The 26,356-nt window shown below is 35.8% G+C and overlaps 1 protein-coding gene and 2 pseudogenes across 1 annotated transcript; 1 reads left to right on the forward strand and 2 right to left on the reverse strand.

Moving 5' to 3' along the window:
• Positions 1 to 1,802: 1,802 nt before the first annotated feature.
• LOC109681093 (olfactory receptor 5M5-like) lies at positions 1,803 to 10,285 on the reverse strand. Its single transcript, XM_020155663.2, has 2 exons — positions 10,262 to 10,285; positions 1,803 to 2,687 (listed from the first exon to the last, which is right to left on the reverse strand). Exons 1-2 carry the CDS (start codon positions 10,283 to 10,285, stop codon positions 1,803 to 1,805), a joined length of 909 nt encoding a protein of 302 aa, XP_020011252.1.
• A 4,173-nt stretch (positions 10,286 to 14,458) lies between these two features.
• LOC109676820 (olfactory receptor 5M5-like) lies at positions 14,459 to 15,387 on the forward strand (annotated as a pseudogene).
• Positions 15,388 to 23,390: 8,003 nt separating this feature from the next.
• LOC109676819 (putative olfactory receptor 5AK3) lies at positions 23,391 to 24,330 on the reverse strand (annotated as a pseudogene).
• Positions 24,331 to 26,356: the final 2,026 nt, after the last annotated feature.

The following is a 26,356-nucleotide window of genomic DNA, read 5'->3' on the forward strand; positions in this document are numbered from 1 at the left end:
TTTTGATTAATACAACTTTGTTTCTCTGTCTGGTGCTGGGGATGGAACCCAGGGTTTCATGCATGTGAAGCAAACACTGTACAAATGAACTATATCTTGAACCTAACTATGTGGTCCTTTTGCAAGCAATTTTCCCTCAGAAGATATGACATATGAACAGATACTCCTAAATTGTGATTCCTCTCAGGCATAAAAAAAAATGTTATGTTAATGAACATTAAAACAAATGCTAACTAGTAAAATGACATCCTTCTCATCATTTATGGATACTTTCTTTTCTGTTTGGTAGGTGCCTGCACCTTATTTGTCATTACACTTTAGGCATCACTTGCTTTGTGTGATTCTCTGGTGACTAAGGACAAAGCATAGACAGATTTTGGTTAACAGAATATTATACAAAATGAGAGTTATGTGTAATCTATATATTATGTGTTTTTAAAATTCAATTATAAAAGAAACATTTTCATGAAAATATTTAGGCAAGTTTCTAATTAAGCCATCAACAGATTTCAAAATTGAGGTAGCTTAGTGAATAAGTCCAACTATTTTTAATTGCTTAAAGCATAATGTTAGATAAACTTTCAAAAAAGTGTATATTATTTTTTTCTGAAAAAATCAGTGTATGAAAGGGAAATATCAAAGTCACCAGGAGTAGTTAGAGGTTGCCAAGGACTTTTTAAAAAGTGTTTTCAAGTATGACCAAGAATGCTGACATTTAGAAATAGGTAAGAAGATATAAATATCTAACCTTATTTTTTTTAAAAAAGAGTACAACTGTGGAAATCTATCTTTATATAGTAATTGATCAAAAGCAGTAACTTGTACCCATCCTTTAAATGGGTAAAATGTTAGCTAAGTATTAAAAGTAAGTTATATATCAAAATGTCTTTTATCAATGTTAAGTTTGATAATGCACTTTTAAAAAGCTAATTTAAAATATTTTCATATAATCTGGGACACACTTATGCTGTAATTTAGCTGGAAAACACTCAAACCAAGTTTTCACACATATTGCTATTAAAATAATTTGTTGGTAGATAGATAGAAAAATTACATAACTAGCAATTACTAGTAATTTCTAGGGACAAAATTATATAAATCACATGTAAATAAAAGGATAGTGATTAATCAGAAGATTTATCATAAGAAGGTAGTCTGCTTAAAGGATATTAATGAAACAAATCATAGGGCCTTAAAATATGTGAGATTTGGCATATCTTGTTGAAATAATAAGACATGTATGGTTTTAAATTCAAGATAAATGAAAACAAAAGTTGAACAAAACTAAAGTGAGAAGAGCATCTGAAATTAGAAATATTTCTTTCTTTTAAGAGATAATCACCTTTTATTAAAAGAAACTGCAACATATCCCATGAACGGAAATCATATCTTATGCATAAAATATCTTGTAAATCACTTCAACTTGTTCACATGAGTTTTTCAGAGAGGTTTGGTATTGATTACTTGGGAAGTGAATGGAAGAGTCTATCTGCTAAGGAATCAGGTAGAAAAGAATTATTGAGTGTGACAAAACACATGACCCCTCTTAATCCTGAAGAGATGATGTCTGCCATTGTGTTTCCTATCAATAATCATTTCCAGCAATGTTCACATTCATTATTTCCACTAGACTCCCCCTTGATTCCTAACTATGCATATACAAAAATATATTATATTTATTCCAGAGAATTGCATTCAGGTAGAACAAATAAGAGAAACTTTTTAATTTTTTAAAGACATTTCTATTGGGAGACTGTAGGCATTGAATTTTTCTCCATTTTACCAAGGTAGGTCGTAAACAGTTATCTCAAAGCCTGTTTTACATCATTGTTTCTCAAGCTGTAGATGAATGGATTCAGCATGGGACTCACAAAAATACAAAACACTGACACAATTTTCCCTTGCTCAACAGACTGCTCATTTGCTGGTCTCAGATACATACAAAAGAGGGAGCCATAAAACATAGGGACTGCTGTCAGGTGAGAGCCACAGGTGGAGAAGGCTTTGCGTTGTCCTTCACTGGAACGGATCCTCAAAATGGTGATGAAGATGAAAATATAGGAGGTGAGGGTAATGAGCAGAGAACCTGTGAGATTGATCTCTGTGGAAACAAACAGGGCGGTTTGCTTTATGTAAGTGTCAGAACATGTCAGCATTAACAGCGGTGGGTCAGAACAGAAGAAATGGTTGATGGTGTTAGGTCCACAAAAGGACAAGCGAGAAGTCAGTATTACCTGCATTGTTCCTACCATAGAGCCCCAGAGGTAGGGAAAAGTGACCAGGCAGATGCAAACTGGCCTAGACATTTTGCTGTTGTAATGTAAGGGGTTACAAATTGCCATGTACCGGTCATAAGCCATGGCACCAAGCATGTAATACTCAGTAAGGAGCAGAGTCACGAAAACAAAACACTGGGCCAGATATCCAATGTAAGAAATGGTCTTCTTTTCAGATAAGAAATTAACAAGCATCTGAGGAGAGACATTAGTTGAATAAAAAACATCCACACATGCTAAACGGGTAAGGAAAAAATACATGGGGGTTTGCAGCCAGGGTGTGAATCTGATTAGTAAAATCATCCCAAAGTTCCTGGTCAGGGTAATGAGATAAATCAGGAGAAACACCACAAAAAGGATGGGCTGAAGCTTTGCGTGGGTGGTTAGTCCCAGCAGAATAAACTCAGTTGCCTCAGTGCCATTGTGTTTGGAATCTATCGTCATCTTCGTTTTCTCTAACAAAACAAGGAAAATTGTTTCATACAAAAGAAGTGATAGAATTTTTGTGTAATCCAATAATGTCCCAAGTCAACGATTACTAAAAAAACTGGTTTTGAAAAGAGAGTTATATAGGGTGTCTCCCCAAGAGATGGAAAGATTTCAGTACATGCCTTCAAGTGCTTTGTGATGTTGATTAAAGCAGGGAATACAGGAGATTTGAAAGTGCTTGCACCTCACTGTGCTAATACACAAGAGATTTAACTTTACACATGGAGCCCCTATAAGGCAATGGACCTCTGATCCTCACACATGGATGTTGCTATAATTAGATCAGGGAATGAGGCCAATAGGTGATGATTCATAGTCTGATTTTTCCATTGTCATCAAAGTAAACCTTCTGTAAATGGGGGAACTACATATTTTGTGAGAGTCTACTGGGTAAGCCGTTTACTGGCGGGACATGGTTGACCAGATCCGTAAAAGAAGAGGACACTACTGAGTCCTGCTCAATAGCCACTTTAATGAAGCATACCATTGCTTTTATAAACTCCTTTTACACAGAGACCATTTGGTCAGAAAAAGCATGCCAAGTGTTATGTGTCAAGGTTAAATTAGTACAGGGAAGCACAGTCAGAATTAACTCTTTTTTTATGTCTTTTTTTAAAAATGGGAACATAGAAGCAGGAGAAGCACATGGTCAGCATAACCTTCTTATTTACATCTGAAGGACATGAAGCCATCTGGGGAACCTTGAGCACTGTTGTTTTTCTGTACATCTTTGCCTCAGTTCCTTAGAGCTTTCTCACAAGGCCAGATGCCAAATCACACAGGCACGGTCCCACTGCTGGCTCCGTTCACAGGCATACATACTCTACATATATTCAGATTCTATTTCTTCCTAATTCTTTATTTACTCTCCAGTAGCAATGAATATCTCCTGATTCCTTGGACTCTGTTAATTTCAACTCCTGTGTTTTAAACCAATAACTGATCATTTGGGTATTTTTTTTTAAATACATGGGTAAGAACAGTAAGTAGGCAGTCTACATCAAAGTACAAAAATCTTTCCTATCATTCTCAGACGTTAGGACTGGTGGAATTAGAAGACTGCTAAGCTTAACAATACACTTAGAGATTGCTAATAATTAGAACAATGTTAGGTAAGATACAAAGCTTAAAAGTAAGTGACTATTTTTCTTAATGGTCTAAGGTAGATCAAGGTAATTTTGGCTTCCTACATGCAACATTGCATTTCTCACAATCATAATGTTCTACTCAGTCAAGGTCAAATACTCCACAGGGTCTTTAACATAGATGAGGCTTCTTCTGATGCATTTCATCAATTTACTTAGCTCTCTCTTGTTATAACATTTCTTCTGATAGACATTGCCTTGGCACTTGTCCAAATAAGCTCTATTATAGATAACTCTTTCTCAGGAACCATGATTTATTTTTTCTCACACTACTTACAACTTCTGAAACTATTATCTATTTATGTTTTTGACTGCCCTCCTGCATTTGAACATTAGCCACATGAGAACAGGAATGCTATCTGTACTATGTCCCCAGAACCTGGAGAAATGCCTGAATCATAGTGAATATGCAATATTGCTATTTTCCATTTAGCTTTTTTCCTTCTCACTCTTTTTCTTACACTTGTTTTTATTTAAATCTCTTGACACGTTTTTTAATTAGTAGTAACTGTATGAAATCCTTAAAGACAGGTAGTGTCAAAATATATCCTCTTGAACCAAATTTTAAAGCTCTAGGTTTGGAGAAGGCAAACAAGTTTGAATTCTAAGAACTGGCTAGCAATCAACATGTAAGAATACTCTGAATTTTAGTGGTAGCGTGGATAACAGAGTTGTAACTAAGGTCAGGAATGGTTATAGGGACTGACAGACCTGATGTATCAGTAGTCACCTTTTTGTCTTTGTCAGAGAGAGTATGGGTCTGTATATCTGTGTTTTTGTATTCATATGGCAATTTGTATGGTTACCATTAATTTCGAGGAAACAAGAAATCAAGCACTATCTCTTATGAGTTGTTGATTGTCAGGACTGTCAGACTTACCTGTGGCATTGATTTCTGATCCTGACTGGAAGTTCACAAAATGAGAGAATTTATATCTGAAGAGGTAACCCTGGGAGACTCATCTCTGAAGAATTGTGAAGAAATCACCATGGGATGAAATTAAGGTCTCCCTCTGGAGGTATTTACAAAAGTCACATCTTTAGCAACAATTTTTAATTGCATTTTTACTGTACAACATAATGGGTTTCATTATTACATTTTTAGACATGTATAAAGTGTGCTTTCATTATACTTCCCTTACCACCCTTTCCTGTTCCCCTTGTCCTCCCTCTGGACCCCACCAAATAGTCTCCCTCTCCAAATAGTCCCCCTTTTACTTTCATGTCTTTTTGTTTGTTTGTTTTTTTAATTTTTTTTTCTTTTATTATTCATATGTGCATACAAGGCTTGGTTCATTTCTCCCCCCTGCCCCCACCCCCTCCCTTACCACCCACTCCACCCCATCCCTCTCCCCCCCACCCCCTCAATACCCAGCAGAAACTATTTTCCCCTTATTTCTAATTTTGTTGTAGAGAGACTATAAGCAATAATAGGAAGGAACAAGGGTTTTTGCTGGTTGAGATAAGGATAGCTATACAGGGCATTGACTCACATTAATTTCCTGTGCATGTGTGTTACTTTCTAGTTTAATTCTTTTTGATCTAACCTTTTCTGTAGCTCCTGATCCCCTTTTCCTATTGGCCTCAGTTGCTTTTAAGGTATCTGCTTTTAGTTTCTCTGTGTTAAGGGCAACAAATGCTAATTTTTGGGGTGTTTTACCTATCCTCACCCCTCCCTTGTGTGATCTCACTTTTATCATGTGCTCAAAGTCCAATCCTATTGTTGTGTTTGCTCTTGATCTAATGTCCGCATATGAGGGAGAATATACGATTTTTGGTCTTTTGGGCCAGGCTAACCTCACTCAGAATGATGTTCTCCAATTCCATCCATTTACTGGCGAATGATAACATTTAGTTCTTCTTCATGGCTGCATAGAATTCCATTGTGTATAGATACCACATTTTCTTAATCCATTCGTCAGTGGTGGAACATCTTGGCTGTTTCCATAACTTGGCTATTGTGAACAGTGCTGTAATAAGCATGAGTGTGCAGATGCCTCTGGAGTAACCTGTGTCACATTCTTTTGTGTATATCTAATAATTACTTTAAATAAAATTAGTTCCACTACTAGTTAGTGTATTCAGACATAAGCACAGACTATTAGCACACATCATTTGCACAAAGATGTGTCATTCAAGAGATATATCAGTCCACATAACACTTCCTCTAAGGTTATATTTGAAAGCAGAGAAAAGTGGTAACATTTTGGGGTCAGACCATAAAAGTACTATTATGAATAACAACATCATAGTACTCTTTCACAGGACTGAGACAGTCTTCCTCACCTGAACTTCATTTCCCGTTAATGCTTGAATAAAACCTGTAGATTATAACAAAGAGAAAATAGAAATAAAAACCCAACAACTGTCCTCTAGCATGAGTGGAGAAGAAAGAACAAAAGACAATTTAAGGCCTTAGAAGATCTTTTAAAGACAAGCTGTCCCGATCTCCTTGCCTTTATCAACTTCTTGGGTAAACAAAGCGAACTTTGGACTCAGCTTATTTTTAAATAGTTCCTACTTGTGTTTGGATCACTATTCCCCTACTTTCTACATGTCATGGTTGGTACTCGTATTTCCATATTACCAAATTTTATTTGGGAGTATGAGATTAGGTAAGGGTTCATGAATGGGACATGTTATTCAGTGAAGTTATGTCCTGCATTGTAGACCTTCTAGGCCAGCTTAGAAGAGACCAAACGGGAGATCTAAAAGAGATCTATAAGCTCTGTGAGGACCAAGTTGTAGGTGGGTCAGCCAGGAATATTAGCAGGTTAAGTCTGGGAAATATTGAGAAATGACTTTGAGATGTCTGTTGGATGTCAGTGGAACAAATAGGAGCTGGATAGATTAGAGACTAGAGAGCAGTATAAGAAAAATGAATGAAGATCTAAACCTTTTTATACACTAAATAAGTCCTCCTAGGACACAGAAGGAGAAGAAAGTTGATCTATAAATGGCTGGAACTGTGCCTAAAGAGAAAAATCAATCAATGCATCCTTTACTTCTCTCCTTTTAAAATTGTCTAAAGAGGTTTCATTTAAAACTGTCTAAAGAAGTTTCATTGTGATATTTATAACATACATATAATGTACTTTGATCAAAGTCACCCTATATATATTACTCTTTCTTAACTTTCTCCCCCTCTTCTTTTTTACAGTTTTAGGTGAATTTCATTGTTCTATTTACATACATATAAATATATACGGTATACGTATAGTATTCCCTGTTACTCCTTCTCCACGCCTCCCACTCACTGGTGGAACCAAGCAGTCCCTTGTTTATGAACTTGTCATATCATTTTTTGAGATTATTTAAATCACTGACTCTTCCAAGTTGAAAGCATGAATTTAAAGGAAATTCAGAGTTTACTTACCCACATAATATGTAATTATGTCTTGACACACATACACAAGAATGCAATAATTAAAAGTATTCAGTTATCATATTTTTCTAAAATATTAGAAACAAGACAAATATTCATATACAAGTTACCAACATACAAGGTATAAACAAAAGTGCTTGTAAAAGTAGGGAAAAATTCTGCATATATTTTTCATATTGTCATTCTGAATATGATTTTCAAATTGTTGAAGGTTTTACTGTAATGTTACAATTATCTCTTAATTTCGTAACATTTAGTCATACAGTCAAGCTGTAGCCAAATCTTCATTAAATATGTTCTGTGTTCTAAAAGTTGTTTAAAAAGTTATATTTCCTCACGTAAAGTAATGAATTATGTTAAATTTTATACTTTGAGTCTGAATTGTAGAACTTTTAATTGAATTTGTACACCAACTTTATACTACTGATAACTTTGCAAAAGTTTTCTATAGTCAACTTCAACATTGTAAACTCAACATGTTTTCATTAGTTGATAATATCTATGGCTTTTCTAAATTCAGGATAGGCATACATATTGATTGGTTTATAGAATATTTATTATAAAAAACAACAACAGCAAATCTTTTAAATCTAATTTGTAAACTCTCTCCCCAGCTGGATGGACTATTTTCTTGCTGTAATTTTTTCCTGTAATTCCTGTTTCCAATTACTGTTGTTCTTCCTATGGAAAATCAAAGAATTACAGGAGTTTATAAGCTATGCTTTCACATTCTCTGTACATTAGTGATAGATTGCATAGATTTGCAACTTTGGGTGACAGCTCTTATCATGACATGAGTGTTATTTGACAGCAACAGCTAAAGCACTAGCTATGTAATAATAGATAGCCATATTCACTGACAAGATCAAAGTCCAGCACTTATAATGTTACTGGGTACAGATAGTAGAGTCTGTTTCTTACAGATTAAAAAACGAACTCAGAGGAAACAAATTATTTTTTTCAAAGACATTGCAAGTGCTGGACTTGCATTAAAATGTTTTCCTACACTGACTCTGGAGACCACCCCAAACAATAGGAATTTATTAAGATATGAAATGAGTAAATACACTTATGCATAATTACATTTTAAAAGTTATAAAAATTTGTGGATTTGAAAGATATGTGTACAATTTTTCCTATGGAGAAGACTGTTGGGGGCACTTGATTATATTTTTCATGCCAAAAGGATGGGGTTGAGAACCCCATCCTTATTTATTGGATAAATAAAGTTTCGAGAATCATGAATTATTATTCTTGTGCAGTGTAATTCCACTTACTGCACTCCTAAAATTACAATTTTAGTAAGGAAAATAATCAGTAAAATTCTGTAGAATTTTAAGATAAAGTCTTTTCCAATATTTTCAAATGTGTTGCTAATATCTGCTTAGAAGTTCTGTGCCACTGTGGAAATTTCTTTCTTCTTTGTTTGATTGTAAGAAAATTTCATTATTGAGGTATTTTAAAAAGTTGTGGAGATGATATTTAGCATAGGCTGGGGTAGGAAATAAACCAAAGTGACTCAGACATTTCTGGAAAACATAAGCAGTTGCAAAGGAGTACAAAGAACAAGAAAAGGTTTAAAACAGAGGACTATGTGACTTTAGAGAGAATGGTTTAAGAGTACTTGGAAAATTTCTCTTGACTTTTGACTTGTGCCTGCCTTAGTAGGGTTCAAAGAGATAGGCAAATTGATTAAAAGAGTTATTAAACATGTTTAAGTATTAATTGAAAGCATCCTTTTCTCCTCTGTTATAGGTATGGTTACTAAGGTTGGAAATTACACTGGAAAGGGAAAGAAGGGCAAGAGTTCACCCATTACTCTTCAGAGGAAAGGAGTCGAAAAGCATGCTGGAACCATATTGTTAAGCTCAGATTTTTTATATGCTGTATTACATTAACTGATTTGCATATATCAAACCATTCTTTCATTATTGGAATGAAGTCAACTTGGCCATGATGTACGATATTTTAATGTGTTTTTAAAATTTAGTTTGCAAGTGTTTTACTGAGGGGTTTTGCCTCTATCTTAAATAGGGAAAATGGCCTGTAGTTTTCCTTTTTTGATGTGTCTTTATGTGGTTTTGATGTCAGGGTAGTTCTGCCATTATGAATGAGTTTAAAAGTGTTGTTTTCCTTTGTATTTTGTGGAATAGTTTGAGAAGCAAAGGTCTGGTAGAATTCAGCAGCGAATCTATCTGGTGATATTTTGAAAAAGATTTAATAAAGATACCAGGTTGTGAATACAAAATTTACTATATTCCTCTGAGATTGACATGAATACCGAAGCCAGTTGTGGAAAGGGAAAGAGAGAAAAAGCAATTACTCTACTGTATTTACAATATATTAATTCAGAGGAAAGGAGCAGAAAAACATGCCTAAACAATATGGTCAAACTCAGATTTAACTGAAATGCTGCCAGTAATGATACCATTTGACTTATATATGTAGCCCTCAATTGATTCAGGATCCAGAAAGAGGGTTATTCAATGGCCCATTTCAGTGCCAAAATGACCCATAAATATCTCAGAATTTTAATGATTATTATTATGACTGAAATTACATCTACTGCAACATTAGTTGAGTGCCATTCTAGCCTGGGTTTCAGATGCTGCATAAAAGAAAATGCTTCTCAGGAAGCTTAAAGGAATATAATGAAAAAAGGAGCATACAGCAAGATTAAAGATATTCATGGAAGTTGAAGTGCCATAGGCTACTGGTAGAAAACAATTTTCACTAGAGGTGTGAGGGTGCAAAGACAGTGACTAGTGATGCCACAGCCCAGTGAGAACTGGAGCCAGAAGAAAAATCCCTGGCCAACTTCTTCCCCATGAAGTACCATGGAAGGTCCTTTCTGTGGATGGATACAACCACAGCATATTCAGTTGAAATAAGAAGGGAATGAGAAAGAAATGGGGCTACTTCTGTTTGGTCCCTACCCTGTCCTTTTCTTCATTCTTCCCATTAGCCAAAGTGTGCATTAAACTAAACATCACAGGAATTATATTGTGAAGTCTATAACTCCAAGTAGACGAATGAACCTATGTGGAAAAAAAGAGTACCTGGGGGTGGGAATAGTCTGTCAAATGAAGAATCTCCAGCTTACTCATACTGTTATAAAGATACAGTGTTCTTTTATCTATGTGTTACTATTTCTATTAAAACGATAAAGGTATAGAATTCAAAATTGATAAAAAAATTAGCCAAAGTTTATAAAAATTTATCTTCCAGTAGTTTTCAGACTCCAAAACTTTTTCCCTAAGTCATGGGCTGTTCTGTGTTAGGTTGTAAGTAGAAGAATTTAGTATCTCATCAAATCCAAATGTAGTAAGATGTTTAACATAAAATAAATAATGAGTCCCATGGCTTCATCGTGCTTGAGAGATTTGATTCCCTGATGGTTGTGGGATGTGGTAAAAACTCATGTCCTCAATGACTTCAGTGTTTTAAGACTGGTAATACAGTGACTCTTCATAATCTAAATAACTTCCTTAGGGATTTGGTGCCTATTAAACAATTCTGTTATGGTCTCTTCAGGCTCTTCACACTGATGTCCTTCCGAAGTCACTCTCCTGTCTCAGGTAGGATTAATGAGAGCTCTTTTTAGATTAAATCCAGGAATAAATATTTCAGTTGATAAAACTAAAGTGAGCAGAACCCTAAACTGATGAATTAGTAAATGCCTCTGTTAAAATGCCATTATTTTTCTCAGAACAAGGTACTTACAAATAGATGTCTAGTGGAGTGATTTTTACACAATGGAGAGGGTGCTGGATTTGAGTGAATATAATTCCATTGACAAAAATTGACTGCTTACAACTGGCAAGGCATTCATCTAAATGCTGCTGTGTCTAGAATCACAGATTAGTTGCAATATCCTTGTCCATAAGGCACACACATGCTTCCATGCTAAATCTTATTGTAGTGTAAATCTGCATAACTCAAGTGGCTGCAACTTTTTAAGTACTCACTACCTGAGAAATATATAAAATATTATTAAGAATTTCCCTGAATTAACTTCCTTGCATGGAAGCAGTTTTTATTATTACCTAAATTTTACAAATGGGAAAATTAAGACACATAGACATTAATAATTTTCCCAAGTCACACACATAGTAACTACAGAAACTGTAATTTCCACCCAAAAAGTAGGACTTCAGGGAACCAGAAACTGTTACACTCTTGACTCAGTAATTAGCCATGTATGCTTACTGTTACTTGCTCCATAAGAAGAGAAGAAAAATATTTGGAGATATTATCAATCTTTATGATTTTTTAATTGTTGTGTTGGGTAGAGATACATTGCGGTTTTTATAAGAGTTTTTTACAATATATCAAATATATTATACTTGAACTAATCCCCTCCATCATTCTTTGTCCTCCCATCCCCCCATTCTTGAAATAGTTTCAGCAAGTCTCATTTATCCATTTACATGCATGTGTACATAGTATTTGCACTATATTCATTCTCCCACACCCTTACCTCACTTCTTCTCCCCTCCTACTGATATCAAGCCCCCAGACAAGACCTGTTCAGCCCTCCATTTTTTAAGATAATTATATAGAGTTTCATTGGGACATTTCCATGGATATCTGTATTACAAACTAAACTGGTTCATCTATATTTTATTCCTTCTCCATAGTCCCCTTCTTATGGTGATTTTAACATCTTTTAAAATTCTATATTTGTATGATTTGAGCTCAAAATCCTGTTTTATAACTCTAAGCATTTTGTCATATCATTACCTTGGTTGGGAAATGGCCACTTCCAGGTTTATAATCAGCATTATTTATCTAAATTAATTGAAATAGACTTTATGAAGGTGCATTCCATATATTATTTTTTCAAGTTGTCCATGACTACAAGTGAAGGAGACACTAGCCTTGTTAAAGCCAGCATGGTTCAGACATTTTGGGGACTGTGCCATGCCAGGAATCATTTCAATGACAAAACTTCATGGTACAGTTTTAAGAGTACAAAAGCTAGTATGACTTAGAGCCACTTTTATACCTTGAAAATACTTCTCTGAGATTTCATGGCTTAATGCATGTAGGATGTTGTGTTGTTTTTCTTAAAAGGCAAGATATTGTCAAAAAATACTGAATCAAATTATTTGGAATTCTCATTGTTTGCATTATCTTATTTACCCACAGCTTTGGAGATCTTTTGTCAAAACAAAGGCAGGCAAGGTGATTCATGCCTGTAATCCCAGCTACTGAGAAAGTAGAAGTAGGAGGGTAGTGATCTGAGAATGACCAGGGAAAAATTTTGAGAATTTTATGAAAAATAAGCTAACAGCAAAAAAGTCTGGGAGTGTGGCTCGAGTGGTAGAGCATTTGCTTAGCAAATACATCACCCAAAATCCCACCAAAAGCATTCTAGCAACCACAAATCCTGCCAGCGATTGCTAGCCTACTTAGCAATCAATATGTTAAAGTCCATTTGGAACTTCTGAACTTAAACACATGAAGTAATTAGAATTTATTAGCTGACTGGGTTAGTGTCTTATTACCATAGCAAATGATTTCTTTGTCTTCATGTGCAGAGTGTGAAAATGTATTGGGAAAGAACCCTTGAAGATTGACTTTATAAAGTGCCTCACAAAATGACCATTTTTCCATTATTCATATTATAGTTCCCACCAAAAAAGTCAGTATCATGTAACCTCATAAGTGGGTATAAGCCATTGAAGGGAGATGTCAATTTCCCATGATGGTCTCAATAACAATTTATTCTGCCCAAAGGTTGAGAGACACACTTCATGACGTAAGTACTAAGTCATTTATGTAATTAATAAGATTATTATTTCACTAGGGATCATAGAACTTATGTTTCATGTTTTATGGAACCTCTATTGAATTTATGCTATAACATTAAAAAATAACAAGACTTAGAATGAGATAAATTTACAGCAAAATCATTAGCTCTGAGCATGCATTTCTCAATCTTCTTTTCATTTACTGCCCAACTGCCATCACACCAGAGTCTTCTGGTGCACTGTGTTGTGCCTTAAATGCTGCCCTCTTATGAATACTTAATGATACAAATGTACATATGCATATAGCTGTATAAAACAAATATGCATATTATTTATACATTAATCGTACATAAATAAAAGAAGTAAGAATTATTTTGCCTCTCCCACAAAATTATCTGTCCATTGGGACAAAATTATATAAAACAAATGACTTCCTGATCTAGTTCTTAAAAGTGAAGAAAAAGTTTCTTGGTATGATTGCTACCTGTCTTGGAAGTAGAGTAAGGAAAATGAACATAGGTAACAGAGTCAAGGAATAGCATTAAAAAGATTCTGGCATCAGAAGGGAAGGCAAAGGGATCCTAGTTTTGGACTGGCCATAGTGGTAAAAGGCTGTAATTCCAGTCACTTGAGAGGTGGAGATTAGAAGAATCACTCATGGTTAGAGGTCAGTCTAGGCAAAAATGTTAACCAGACCCCAACTCAACCCATAAGGTGGGCGTGGTGGCCACTCTTTAATTACAACTACATGATAAATGTAGGCAGGAGGATTGTGGTCCAAGGCAGACCCCATGAAAAAACGTGAGAACCTATCCAAAAAATAACGAAATCAAAAAAGGCTGAGGAAGTGATTCAAGTGGTAGGGCACGAACCCGGATTCAAAACCCAAAACCATCAAAAAAAGAGAGAAATATTATTTTTATAAAAATATGCACCATACCCCAATTTCAGTTATTAAGTTCTTTTAACTGTGGAAAACAAACATAAGTTACAATGACTGACACTTTAGAAACTGCATCCAAAGATGTTTATAAAATAAAGGATTATATTTTCAAAAGCAATGATTATATACATATACTGAAAGAAATTTAAACAAATATAATAAAGAATTGTTAAAAGATAAAAGCTCTTCAAACAAGAAAAGAATGAGAGAGAATAGCATAAAACATTGGAAAAGATGACTCCTGACTGCTTGCACGCAAACACGCACAGACACACATGAAACTCTATACTAATTTAGGTGCTTAAACACCAATCACATGCTTACTACCTCATGCCACATGTATTTACAATTCTGAAAGAGGTGAAGAAAATATCAGATAACATGATGGGGTTTATGAATGGATGAGAAAAGTCAGATGCATTTTATTTCCCTTTCTTTAGGATTTATTTGAGGTCAACAAACATATGTTAAAGAAAAACTACACATTGGTGACTGAGTTTATCTCCTGGGATTGACAGCTTAAGCAGACTTGCAACCTATACTTTTTGCGGTGTTCCTAGTCATCTACCTCATCACTGTAATTGGCAATGTGAGCATGATTCTCTTAATCAGAAGTGACTCAAAGCTTCATATCCCCATGTACTTCTTTCTCAGTCATCTCTCCTTTGTGGATCTTTGCTATGCTACCACAGTCACTCCTCAGATGCTGGTGAATTTCTTATCCAAAAGAAAAATCATTTCCTTTATTGGGTGCTTCATACAATTCAACTTTTTCATTGCCCTGGTGATCACAGATTATTATATGCTTGCAGTGATGGCTTATGACCACTATATGGCCATCTGAAAGCCTCTGTTATACAGTAGCAAAATGTCCAGATGTGCCTACATCTCTCTTGTTGGTGCTCCTTATATTTATGGATTTGCAAATGGCCTAGCACAGACCATCCTGATGCTTCGTTTGTCCTTCTGTGGACCTAATGAGATCAATCACTTTTATTGTGCAGACCCACCTCTCATGGTTCTTGCTTGCTCTGACACCTATGTCAAAGAAACAGCCATGTTTGTGGTGGCTGGATCCAACCTCACCTGTTCTCTCACCATCATCCTCATCTCCTACACCTTCATCTTCATCACGATTCTGCACATGCGCTCTGCTAAGGGGAGGCGCAAGGCCTTCTCTACCTGTGGGTCCCACCTGACGGCTGTCACCATCTTTTATGGGACACTGTTGTGCATGTACCTGAGGCCCCCTTCTGAGACATCTGTAGAACAGGGGAAAATTGTTGCTGTTTTTTATATCTTTGTGAGTCCTATGTTAAACCCTTTCATTTATAGCCTGAGGAATAAAGATGTTAAAAGAGCAATAAGGAATATTTTCAAAAGCAACTGCTGATTAAGTAAGGTATATGTGGTCAGAGATATGTAAGACATCCTTATATTACACAAATTAATGAACATTTTAAGTTAGAAAATCACTTTGTCATTGATTTATTCATAATTCACACACTGGACTTACAATAACTGTGAAGTTTAAATTAAGAGTTTACAGTGCTGTATGAGTGAATTTAAAAAAGCATAGATATTTAATAATTATACCAGAGACATTTTTATTGCTGTGTACAATCAATGTACAACAGAAGATTCCATTCGTGCTACTCACACTGCTACAATGCTGGATTCCCAGTTGTGAACATGGCAGTGCCTTAGATTTTTATTGTTCTGAGTGATGTCCAAATTATCTTCCAGAAGCTTTTCAAACATAGCAGGTTAGGCTTTTTTCTTTTGGTGGCACTGGAGTTTGAACTCAGGGCTTCATGCTTGCTAGGCAGGAGCTTTACCACATGAGCCACTCTGCCAGTCCAGTTATTTTTAGATTTACTTCATGTGTATATTAATTAAGATTCTGGAGGTATTTGTCAAGTTAGTGTTTTAAGACACATCTTTCCAATGACATTACTGATGAAATGGTATACGTTAGCTGCAAATGGAAATGTCAAGGATTTCCCTTATGAGACTTTTGTGAACATTGACAAGTATGCATTCCCATTCTGAGTGAGGTTAGCCTGGCCCAAAAGACCAAAAATCGTATGTTCTCCCTCATATGTGGACATTAGATCAAGGACAAACACAACAATGGGATTGGACTATGAGCACATGATAAAAGCGAGAGCACACAAGGGAGGGGTGAGGATAGGTAAGACACCTAAAAAACTAGCTAGCATTTGTTGCCCTTAACGCAGAGAAACTAAAGCAGATACCTTAAAAGCAACTGAAGCCAGTAGGAAAAGGGGAACAGGTACTAGAGAAAAGGTTAGATCAAAAAGAATTAACCTAGAAGGTAACACCCACACACAGGAGATCAATGTGAGTCAATGCCCTGTATAGCTATCCTTATCTCAGCCAGCAAAAACCCTTGTTCCTTCCTATTATTGCTTATACTCTCTCTACAACAAAATTAGAAATAAGGGCAAAATAGTTTCTGCTGGGTATTGAGGGGTGGGAGAGGGAGGGGGTGGAGTGGGTGGTAAGGGAAGGGGTGGGGGCAGGGGGGAGAAATGAACCAAGCCTTGTATGCACATATGAATAATAAAAGAAAAATGAAAAAAAAAGTCAATCCCATCAATGTGCCACCTTTCTATTCTTTCATTACAATTGTCTGTTCTTTTTAAATAGAATAATTTGCTTCTTTCACTATTTTCATGTATGAATATTTATGTGTGTAGAATTCACTGCAGGGCTTTACCTTGCAAAGCAGGCACTCTACATTTGAGCCATGCCTCCAGTCTATTGTGCTCTGGTTATTTTCAGATGAGGGTCTCACAGACTATTTGCCTGGGCTAGCCTTTAAGTATAACTCTTCCAATCTCAGCCTCCAAAGTAGGTAGGATAAGGCATGAGCCATGGTACCTGGCTACTTTCATTTCTTTATTTCCTGTCCAAATTCATCTTAGAACATATCCATGACTTTGATTTGTCTATTTTAAAATTGTGACGTTTATTTCTTTTATTATTTATTTTAGATTTCCATTTTAAAAACACAATTTTTTCTTATTATATAAGTATATGTGCATATGTATATACATATATAAATGAATGTTTTCCATTTTACCACTTTTCATTGCCCTATTTTTTTACAATGCTCATTTTTTATGTTTACATATTGTGAAATGACTTATATTTCATCTTATTGTTACAGTGTTTGCTCTCATTATATCTCTGAAGGATATTCTGCATAGTTTACTAGAGTACCCTGTGGGACTGAGTTGTACTTTTCCAGGGTATAAACCAGGAGAATAATTCATCTGCAATTGCATTTTCTCAATCTACAGCTTACTCTTTCTGCTTATTCCTTCTCTTGTCTGGGAAGACTATCTTCTGGAAATTCAACAAACAGCACAGTTTGCTCACAGAATGGATGTCACTTCACACACCATCAAAAAGCTTAGGGGCCCCAAAAGTACCATTTCTACAAACTAAATGTCTACAAATTTGGGTGTTCATAGTTAATCTCATACTCAATAATTCATTAGAATATCTCTTAGAATTATGATGTTATGGACTAATTTTTTAGGCCCAACCCTCCTCCTCCATTCATGTGTGCAAATTCTACCTTGCAATGTGCTGATATTAGATGATGGGTTCTTTTAGATGATATTAGACAATGGAGGTTTAGATGAGGTTAAGGGGTTTGGAGACCTAATGAATGGGATTTGTGCCCAGGTAAATGCCACAAGAAAGCTTGTGTTTTTCTCTCTGCTATCTTCTGGTGAAGGTAGGATGAGAAATTTTTGGTTTATAACTCAGAAGTGAACACTTATCAGATTCTGATCAGGCTGACTCCCTGAACTTAGATTTCCAACCTCTTGATCTGTCAGGCATAAATTTCTGTTGTTATAAACAACCCAGTCTATAGTAATGTGGTATAGCCACCCAAACTGACTAAGAAAGAAATTTTATAAATATCTACAAATATGAAACAGGTTTGGATCTGGATAATATGTAGACTTTTGACCTAAGTTCCTTTATTTTGAGTATAAGTGACAAGATAGAATTACTCTACACCTTGTTTATACAAGTAAACAATCACCACTTGCTAGCACACCATGGGGGCACAACCGAAAAATAATTTGTGCAAATAAGTAACTATATCCATAAACGTATGAAATCATATCAGGAACACCAGACACAAGAACTTGTCAATCACAACAGATGTAACTTCCTCACCCCAATAAAAAGCAGCACCCCAAAACTGAGACATGGCAGGCACATTGACCTGTTACCTGACTGATCCACCATGATCTCTGTCCAGAAATTTACCACATTGAGGGACTTCTGCCTCTGTACCTGAGCTTCAGCTTGAGTAGTTTGTCCAGCCCACAACACACACCCCTCCTTAAACTGGCATTTGAAACTCCCTGCCACCAGACCTGATTTGACAACTCTACACTCTAAATAGCTCTATGCCTATGTTTATAAAACTTCTTATCTGGTTCCCTACAGAGACTTTTCCTTGTTTCTGTATCAGCTCTCTACCTGTGCCTTCAGTATCTCACCTCTCAAGTCCATAGTTTCTTTAACTTCTTCATAGCCATTCTGTAATACGTGTGTGTGTGTGTGTGTGTGTGTGTGTGTGTGTGTGTGTGTAAGGAGTAATGTTTGATCTGAGAGTTAGTATTAATAATTAAGATTAGAATAGAGGACCATGTGTTTGCCAATGATCCTGGACATGAAATGAAATTGTAGTAACTGGTAAAATATAGCCAATGAAATTGACATAGCTTGTGAGTTTATTTTATTCAATAAATTCTGTCACTGTGGATAGACACAAGCATGTCTGTCAATGTTTTTGACATGGTTTGCTCATGACAGGCAATATCTATGAAACCATGAGTGGAATGATGGTACAAATATGGATGGTAAGATCTGATCAAGTGGGTCTTGAAGTAGGGATATCTCCACCTGAGAAATGGTAGGACAGGCATAGGATGACCATTCCCACTCTGAAAAGAAGAGACAGAAATAAGAAAGGGGTGATGGGCCTAAAGTAAATTCAAAACCTAAGAAAGTGAACTCTTAAGGCTCAAGAATAATCCTTTATGGCTCCATACTCTGCCCTCCAACCCCTCTGAAGGGTCCATTTATTGAACTGTCATGTGGCCAAGCCTCCAGATAAATACCATTCTTCTATTAAGCAGGGAGTCCCATTGATTTAGAGACCACCTTCCAGTAGCTGAGAGTGAATGTCAGGCTTTTATTTTGGTAAACTCGATTTTTCACTATACACCCCTAAATATATGACATTTACTCTAGATCACATTTCAGGAATGAAATCTAACACACATGACACCCTAGCCATATCCTAGTTCGGGATATAATACAACTATTTCCAACCATATTATCTCCCTCATTAAATCAGAGTTCTTTCAAGGAGGAATAATAGAATGAATGTTTGCTTATTCAAAAACAATATTGAAAAGTACTTAATAAATTCCTGAGGGTTAATAAATACTGGTGATTCAATAATGAATATGTTGTCCTAACAGGTATAAATTTGAGTATATATATATATATATATGTATATAATGAAGGATGAATCATATGAGGATCAGAGTGTCAGCTGAAAAACAATTTATACTGAGTAGGAGCTTACTATTTTGTAGTGTGCTATGAAAATAGCCACAAATACTTTCCTTCATTGTCTTCACGCCATTATAACAAGAAAGGCAATATGTGTACTGAAGCTTTTCTGCTGATAGTGCTCATTGATTCATAGATCTCTGCCTCCATTTGAGTTCCCAGTGAGTTTCTGTAGTTTAAAGCCATTAGATTGGACAAAAGTGACTTGTAAGTAAGCCTTTTGTAAGTGAATGGTTACGTAGGTTTTCAGATCCATGTATTTTTAGATGATCTGTACTGTAGATAAAAGTAGAAAATACTAGTCAAGAAAATGATTACAGGAAAATTAAGAGGATAGCTAATAACAGAATTAAGTGTTTTCAAGTATCTGGAAAAGTAACAAGTATGTGAAACTTGGGTAGAAAGGATAGCTTAAGTCAATATGCTTTTTAAATGAATGTAATTATTTTACATTGATATTTTGTAATAATTTTACCAAAATGTACAAAGTACTTCATTGAAGACAATTTAGGGAACTTCTTTAGGAGATGAAAATATAATAAATCTTGATATTGTAATATATAAGTATGTTTTCCTGCTATAAAAAAGTTGAATATATTTGAAAAAGTACTTTATAAGTTTTATACACATTTCTTAATATTTTCAATAATTTACATAAGTCCTTCTCCATAAAGAACATGAAGTATGTTTTCAAATGATAGTCTAGGGAAAGGAATCTCCAGAAAAATTTTAGGATATGTCACACATTTTAAGGTTTTAATTAATTTTGTTGTAGAGAGAGTATAAGCAATAATAGGAAGGAACAAGGGTTTTTGCTGGTTGAGATAAGGATAGCTATACAGGGAGCTGACTCACATTAATTTTCTGTGCATGTGTGTTACCTTCTAGGTTAATTCTTTTTGATCTAACCTTTTCTCTAGTTTCTGTTCCCCTTTTCCCACTGGCCTCAGTTGCTTTTAAGGTATCTGCTTTAGTTTCTCTGTGTTAAAGGCAACAAATGCTAACTAATTTTTTAGGTGTCTTACCTATCCTCACCCCTCCCTTGTGTGCTCTCACTTTTATCATGTGCTCATAGTCCAATCCCATTGTTGTGTTTGCCCTTGATCTAATGTCCACATATGAGAGAGAACATACGATTTTTGGTCTTTTGGGCCAGGCTAACCTCACTCAGAATGATGTTCTCCAGTTCTATCCATTTACCAGCGAATGATAACATTTCATTCTTCTTCATGGCTGCATAAAATTCCATTGTGTATAGATACCACATTTTCTTTTTTTTGTTTTTCATTTTTCTTTTATTATTCATATGTGCATACAAGGCTTGGTTCATTTCTCCCCCCGCCCCCACGCCCTCCCTTACCACCCACTCCTCCCACTCCCTCTCTCCCCCCAATACCCTGCAGAAACTATTTTGCCCTTATTTCTAATTTTGTTGTAGAGAGAGTATAAGCAATAATAGGAAGGAACAAGGGTTTTTGCTGGTTGAGATAAGGATAGCTATACAGGGCATTGACTCACATTGATTTCCTGTGCATGGGTGTTACCTTCTAGGTTAATTCTTTTTGATCTAATCTTGTCTCTAGTGCCTGTTCCCCTTTTCCTATTGGCCTCAGCTGCTTTAAGGTATCTGCTTTAGTTTCTCTGCGTTAAGGGCAACAAATGCTAGCTAGTTTTTTAAGTGTCTTACCTATCCTCACCCCTCCCTTGTGTGCTCTCGCTTTTATCATGTGCTCAAAGTCCAATCCCATTGTTGTGTTTGCCCTTGATCTAATGTCCACATATGAGGGAGAACATACGATTTTTGGTCTTTTGGGCCAGGCTAACCTCACTCAGAATGATGTTCTCCAATTCCATCCATTTACCAGCGAATAATAACATTTCGTTCTTCTTCATGGCTGCATAAAATTCCATTGTGTATAGATACCACATTTTCTTAATCCATTCATCAGTGCTGGAGCATCTTGGCTGTTTCCATAACTTGGCTATTGTGAATAGTGCTGCAATAAACATGGATGTGCAGGTGCCTCTGGAGTAACAGTCTTTTGGGTATATCCCCAAGAGTGGTATTGCTGGATCAAATGGTAGATCGATGTCCCGCTTTTTAAGTAGCCTCCAAATTTTTTTCCAGAGTGGTTGTACTAGTTTACATTCCCACCAACAGTGTAAGAGTGTTCCTTTATCCCCGCATCCTCACCAACACCTGTTGTTGGTGGTGTTGCTGATGATGGCTATTCTAACAGGGGTGAGGTGGAATCTTAGTGTGGTTTTAATTTGCATTTCCTTTATTGCTAGAGATGGTGAGCATTTTTTCATGTGTTTTTTGGCCATTTGAATTTCTTCTTTTGAGAAAGTTCTGTTTAGTTCACTTGCCCATTTCTTTATTGGTTCATTAGTTTTAGGAGAATTTAGTTTTTTAAGTTCCCTATATATTCTGGTTATCAGTCCTTTGTCTGATGTATAGTTGGCAAATATTTTCTCCCACTCTGTGGGTGTTCTCTTCAGTTTAGAGTCCATTTCTTTTGATGAACAGAAGCTTTTTAGCTTTATGAGGTCCCATTTATCTATGCTATCTCTTAGTTGCTGTGCTGCTGGGGTTTCATTGAGAAAGTTCTTACCTATACCTATTAACTCCAGAGTATTTCCTACTCTTTCCTATATCAACTTTAGAGTTTGAGGTCTGATATTAAGATCCTTGATCCATTTTGAGTCTTCCTATTATTGCTTATACTCTCTCTACAACAAAATTAGACATAAGGGCAAAATAGTTTCTGCTGGGTATTGAGAGGGGGAAGAGGGAGGGGGTGGAGTGGGTGGTAAGGGAGGGGGTGGGGGCAGGGGTGAGAAATGAACCAAGCCTTGTATGCACATATGAATAATAAAAGAAAAATGAAAAAATAAATAAGTAAATAAATAAATAAATAAAGGAGACTGAATCACAAAAAAAAAAAAAGAAATCTAGTGGGTGGTAAGGGAGGGGGTGGGGGCAGGGGGGAGAAATGAACCAAGCCTTGTATGCACTTATGAATAATAAAAGAAAAATGAAAAAAAAAAATGTACCTTATCAGCAGGAAGGCACCATGGAGCACATTTATAGCGCCTGAAAAGGGTAGGATGTTACCACTAGGGTGAGCAGGCCTGGAACCAGGTTGTTGGCTAAGTCACCTTTTGATGCTGGAGCAGAATGGCGGCCTGGGTCTCATGCAGCCATTGTGTGACTCTGCGCAGTGTCCATCCACTGAAGGAAGTCTGAAAATGTGCCACTGTGTCAGTTCATCGGCACTCAAGGACAGCCCCTGAGATATGGTAGCTCTCAACTGTGAATCTCCCATTTCCATTTCTGTACTCCTGATTCCTTTTCCTGATGCCTCTCTTTGACCCCCACTGTTTCCAGGCTGTGTTTTGAACCCCCGTTTCACACCACTGGTGACTATTTCAAACTCTCAGTTACTTCCCTAGTTAAAAGACTTTCAGGTTTTCTGCTTACTCCAAAGTTAGTATTAATCATATTCTCTCTGACTGTCCCTATAGTGCTGCTCATATCTATTAGCTAAGAGTTGTATGTACTTCTATTAAACAAAAACAAATCCTGCAAATAAATAAATAAATAAGGTTTTAATTATCCTAAGCTCATGATTTAGGAGCTAAGTATGTTTTTAACTTCAGAGTTGTTAACTGAATTATGATGGGGGTTTGGGGATGTGCTTACATCAGCATCAATTGGCATGACACATCTGTACTGGATACTATGACATGATGATTTTAACAATTTGGATGAAATCTAAAGTATTTTTTCCCAATGACCTTTACAGCATTTTTTACCTCCTTGTTTCTCAAGCTGTAAATCAGAGGATTTAACATGGGAATCACAATACCATAAAATACAGAGGCCACTTTCATAGTCTCCTGGGAATTGTCAGAATGAGACTGTAAGTACATGTAAGAGAGGGTTCCATAGAAAATGGTGACTGTTGTCAGGTGCAAAGCACATGTGGAGAAGGTTTTCTTTCTCCCAGCAGTAGAAGACATCCTTAGAATGGCGGTCATAATATACATATAAGAGACAATAACTACTGAGACAGTGAACATCAAGTTAAATCCCACAAAGATCAAAATTAACATGATGTTTATATCAATGCTGGAACATGAAAGGGTGATAATGGGAAAGTCACAGAAAAAGTAATTGATTTTGGACTTACAGAAGGAGAGTGAAAATGTAAAACCTGTGTGTACAGAAGCATTTATTGATCCCACAAAATATGAGCCAGCTACCAACTGATGCAGATTCTTCGAGACATGACTATGGGATATTGAAGAGGCTTACAGATGGCAACATAACGGTCCACTGCCATTGCTGCCAGTAGGTAACAATCACTGGTTGCAAATGTTGCATAGACCAATACTTGCATCACACATCCTCCGAATGATATTGATTTGTTTTGTACTGTGAGATTTTTCAGCACGTTTGGAGTGATAGCAGATGTGTAATAGATATCAACAAAAGCCAAATGTTGTAAGAAAAAGTGCATGGGTGTTTGAAGTCTGGAGTCTGTGTTGGTGAGTAGGATCATTCCAGAATTACCAATCATGGACAACACGTAGATCACAAGAAATACAATGAAGAGGACATAGTGAAACTCTTGTTGACAACAAATCCCAAAAGGTAGAATTCTGTGATTTCACTGCCATTTCCTCTTGTCATTGCTAACAAAAGTCTGGGGAGGATCTAAAGAAGGCCCAAGACAAAAAAGGAGTTTTTCACTTGAATTAAAAGTTTCATAGGTTTTACTATACTCTTTACTTGATGTCTGTAACAAAGACTTACAACTGGGTTTATTGCTTTCAAAATAAATTTTTCTGTATTCTTGATAAAAAGCCACAACATAAACATAAAACAGTAATTTTTTCTGACTCATTTTAAAATACAGAATGCTTCACAGAGGAATAGATGTTTAATATGTTTTTCTGAGAAACACAGATCTCATACTTTTGCATTATTTTGACAGGTATATATATTGCATTTATTAACATGTAAATATTATTTTATACCATCTCAGCAGCATATGTTTTTTTCTTTAGATTCATCACTTCAGTCATTAATCCTGCTTCAAGCTATTGAAGTTGGTAGAATTAGAGCAAGAAGAATTTTCTGAGATGCATTCTTCCACACATTTTTGGTGCCTATAATTTTCATTAAGGAGTTTGCTTCACATATACACAATCTTCTCATGATATGTAAGAGAAAGTTTTCTTGCATTTCCATACCTTTCTCTTTCCTTTGAACTATTATTAAGCTTTAAAAAACCACGTGGCAACAGTTTGACAAATACATGGTATCTTACTTTAAATCATAAGTATCTTTGTTTTTCTCTATGTGGGTTCAGTTCCTCTCTCCCTGATTCAGCATACAGCCAAAACGCATTCACACTTGATTTTTTACATAGTGTGAAACTTCAAACACTAATTCAATATCTTAATACTCAGCACCACTTTCCATATTGATGAACACTGTTCATTGTGGAATTATATATCATAGGCCATTATTATAGCAAAAAATTGGCTGGTTGTCCACCAGTACATATGGATTTTCTTCTGAAGCAGATATCGATCATAGTTCCAATCAAAATTGTTTGTGGTCATGATGTCATGTCTGCTCAAATACACATGAGTAAAAAGCCTGATCCAGTATCTTATGCTCATCAATTTCTGCTCTATCTCCATTTTCTTGCAGTACTGGGGTTTGAACTCAGGCCTTGTGTTTGTTCTGCAGGTGCTGTACCACTTGAGCCACATCTCCAGCTCTGAATTTCCTTTTATTTATTTACTTTTTATTTTGAGTAAAAAGATTTGTTTCAGTAATTTATAAAACAAAACATTTTCTGGGGACAATAACCTTGTAAAACATCTAAGGATGTCATTTTGTGATTTTTTTTCTTTGAACTAATTCATAAAGAATACTAAAATTTATAAGCAGAGCCTTTATCACTGGGAATGTGGTTGTCTTATTTTGGAGCCTCACAGAAGGGTTTAAGACTGAGCATGTTAGTTTCTCAGGCACACATGAAGGTATGAGGACTTCTGGAGATGTGCAACTTGAAAAGCGCTAACTTAAATCATCCAGGAAGATGGGAAATGTGAAAAACAGTTTACCAAATCATCTTTGCTCCCTGAAACATTTTTCCTTTTATTTCTCATCTGTTACCTAGATATCAATATTCATGGAATATTTACAAGTCATGTGTTAGGGTGGCCAGATATTATATAGGATAAATTAAATTTTGAATTTCACAAAAATAACATAATTTTATAAAGAACATCACCTAAAATTGCATAGCAATTTACTTTTAATGAAATAAAGAATTATTCAAATTCAACTTAGAATCGCATATTTTTATTTAACTCTGGTGATTTTTCCTTGTGTTGTTTATTGAAATCTTCTTTAGGCTGCTTCCTGAATGACTTTGTGGAGTGGATTCCTTGGTTTAGTCCATTTTGTATTTCTTTAGGAGAGTATCAGACTCAGTAATTTATATACAAATGAAGTTTATTTAACTCACATTTCTGGAGGCTGGGAAGTCCAAGATAGTGGGCCTGTTGCTGCATCAACTTATAACAGAAAGTGGACAGGCAAGATAGGGTCAGAGCAAGAGGAAATCAAATTTACTTTCACAACAAATCTACCATTGAGGTAAATAAGATTTCCAAACTACAATGACAGTAATTCAGAC

The sequence above is a fragment of the Castor canadensis genome, chromosome 1 (genome assembly GCF_047511655.1).
Source record: "Castor canadensis chromosome 1, mCasCan1.hap1v2, whole genome shotgun sequence".
Lineage (NCBI taxonomy): Eukaryota > Metazoa > Chordata > Mammalia > Rodentia > Castoridae > Castor > Castor canadensis.

Excerpts from the sequence above, each read along its gene's own strand:
- LOC109681093 (XM_020155663.2), bottom strand. The coding sequence starts at position 10,285 with ATGTTTAGTTTAATGCACACTTTG. Across the intron at positions 2,688-10,261 it reads TTAGTTTAATGCACACTTTG|GCAACTGAGTTTATTCTGCT; the intron begins GCTAATGGGAAG and ends AATGGCACTGAG.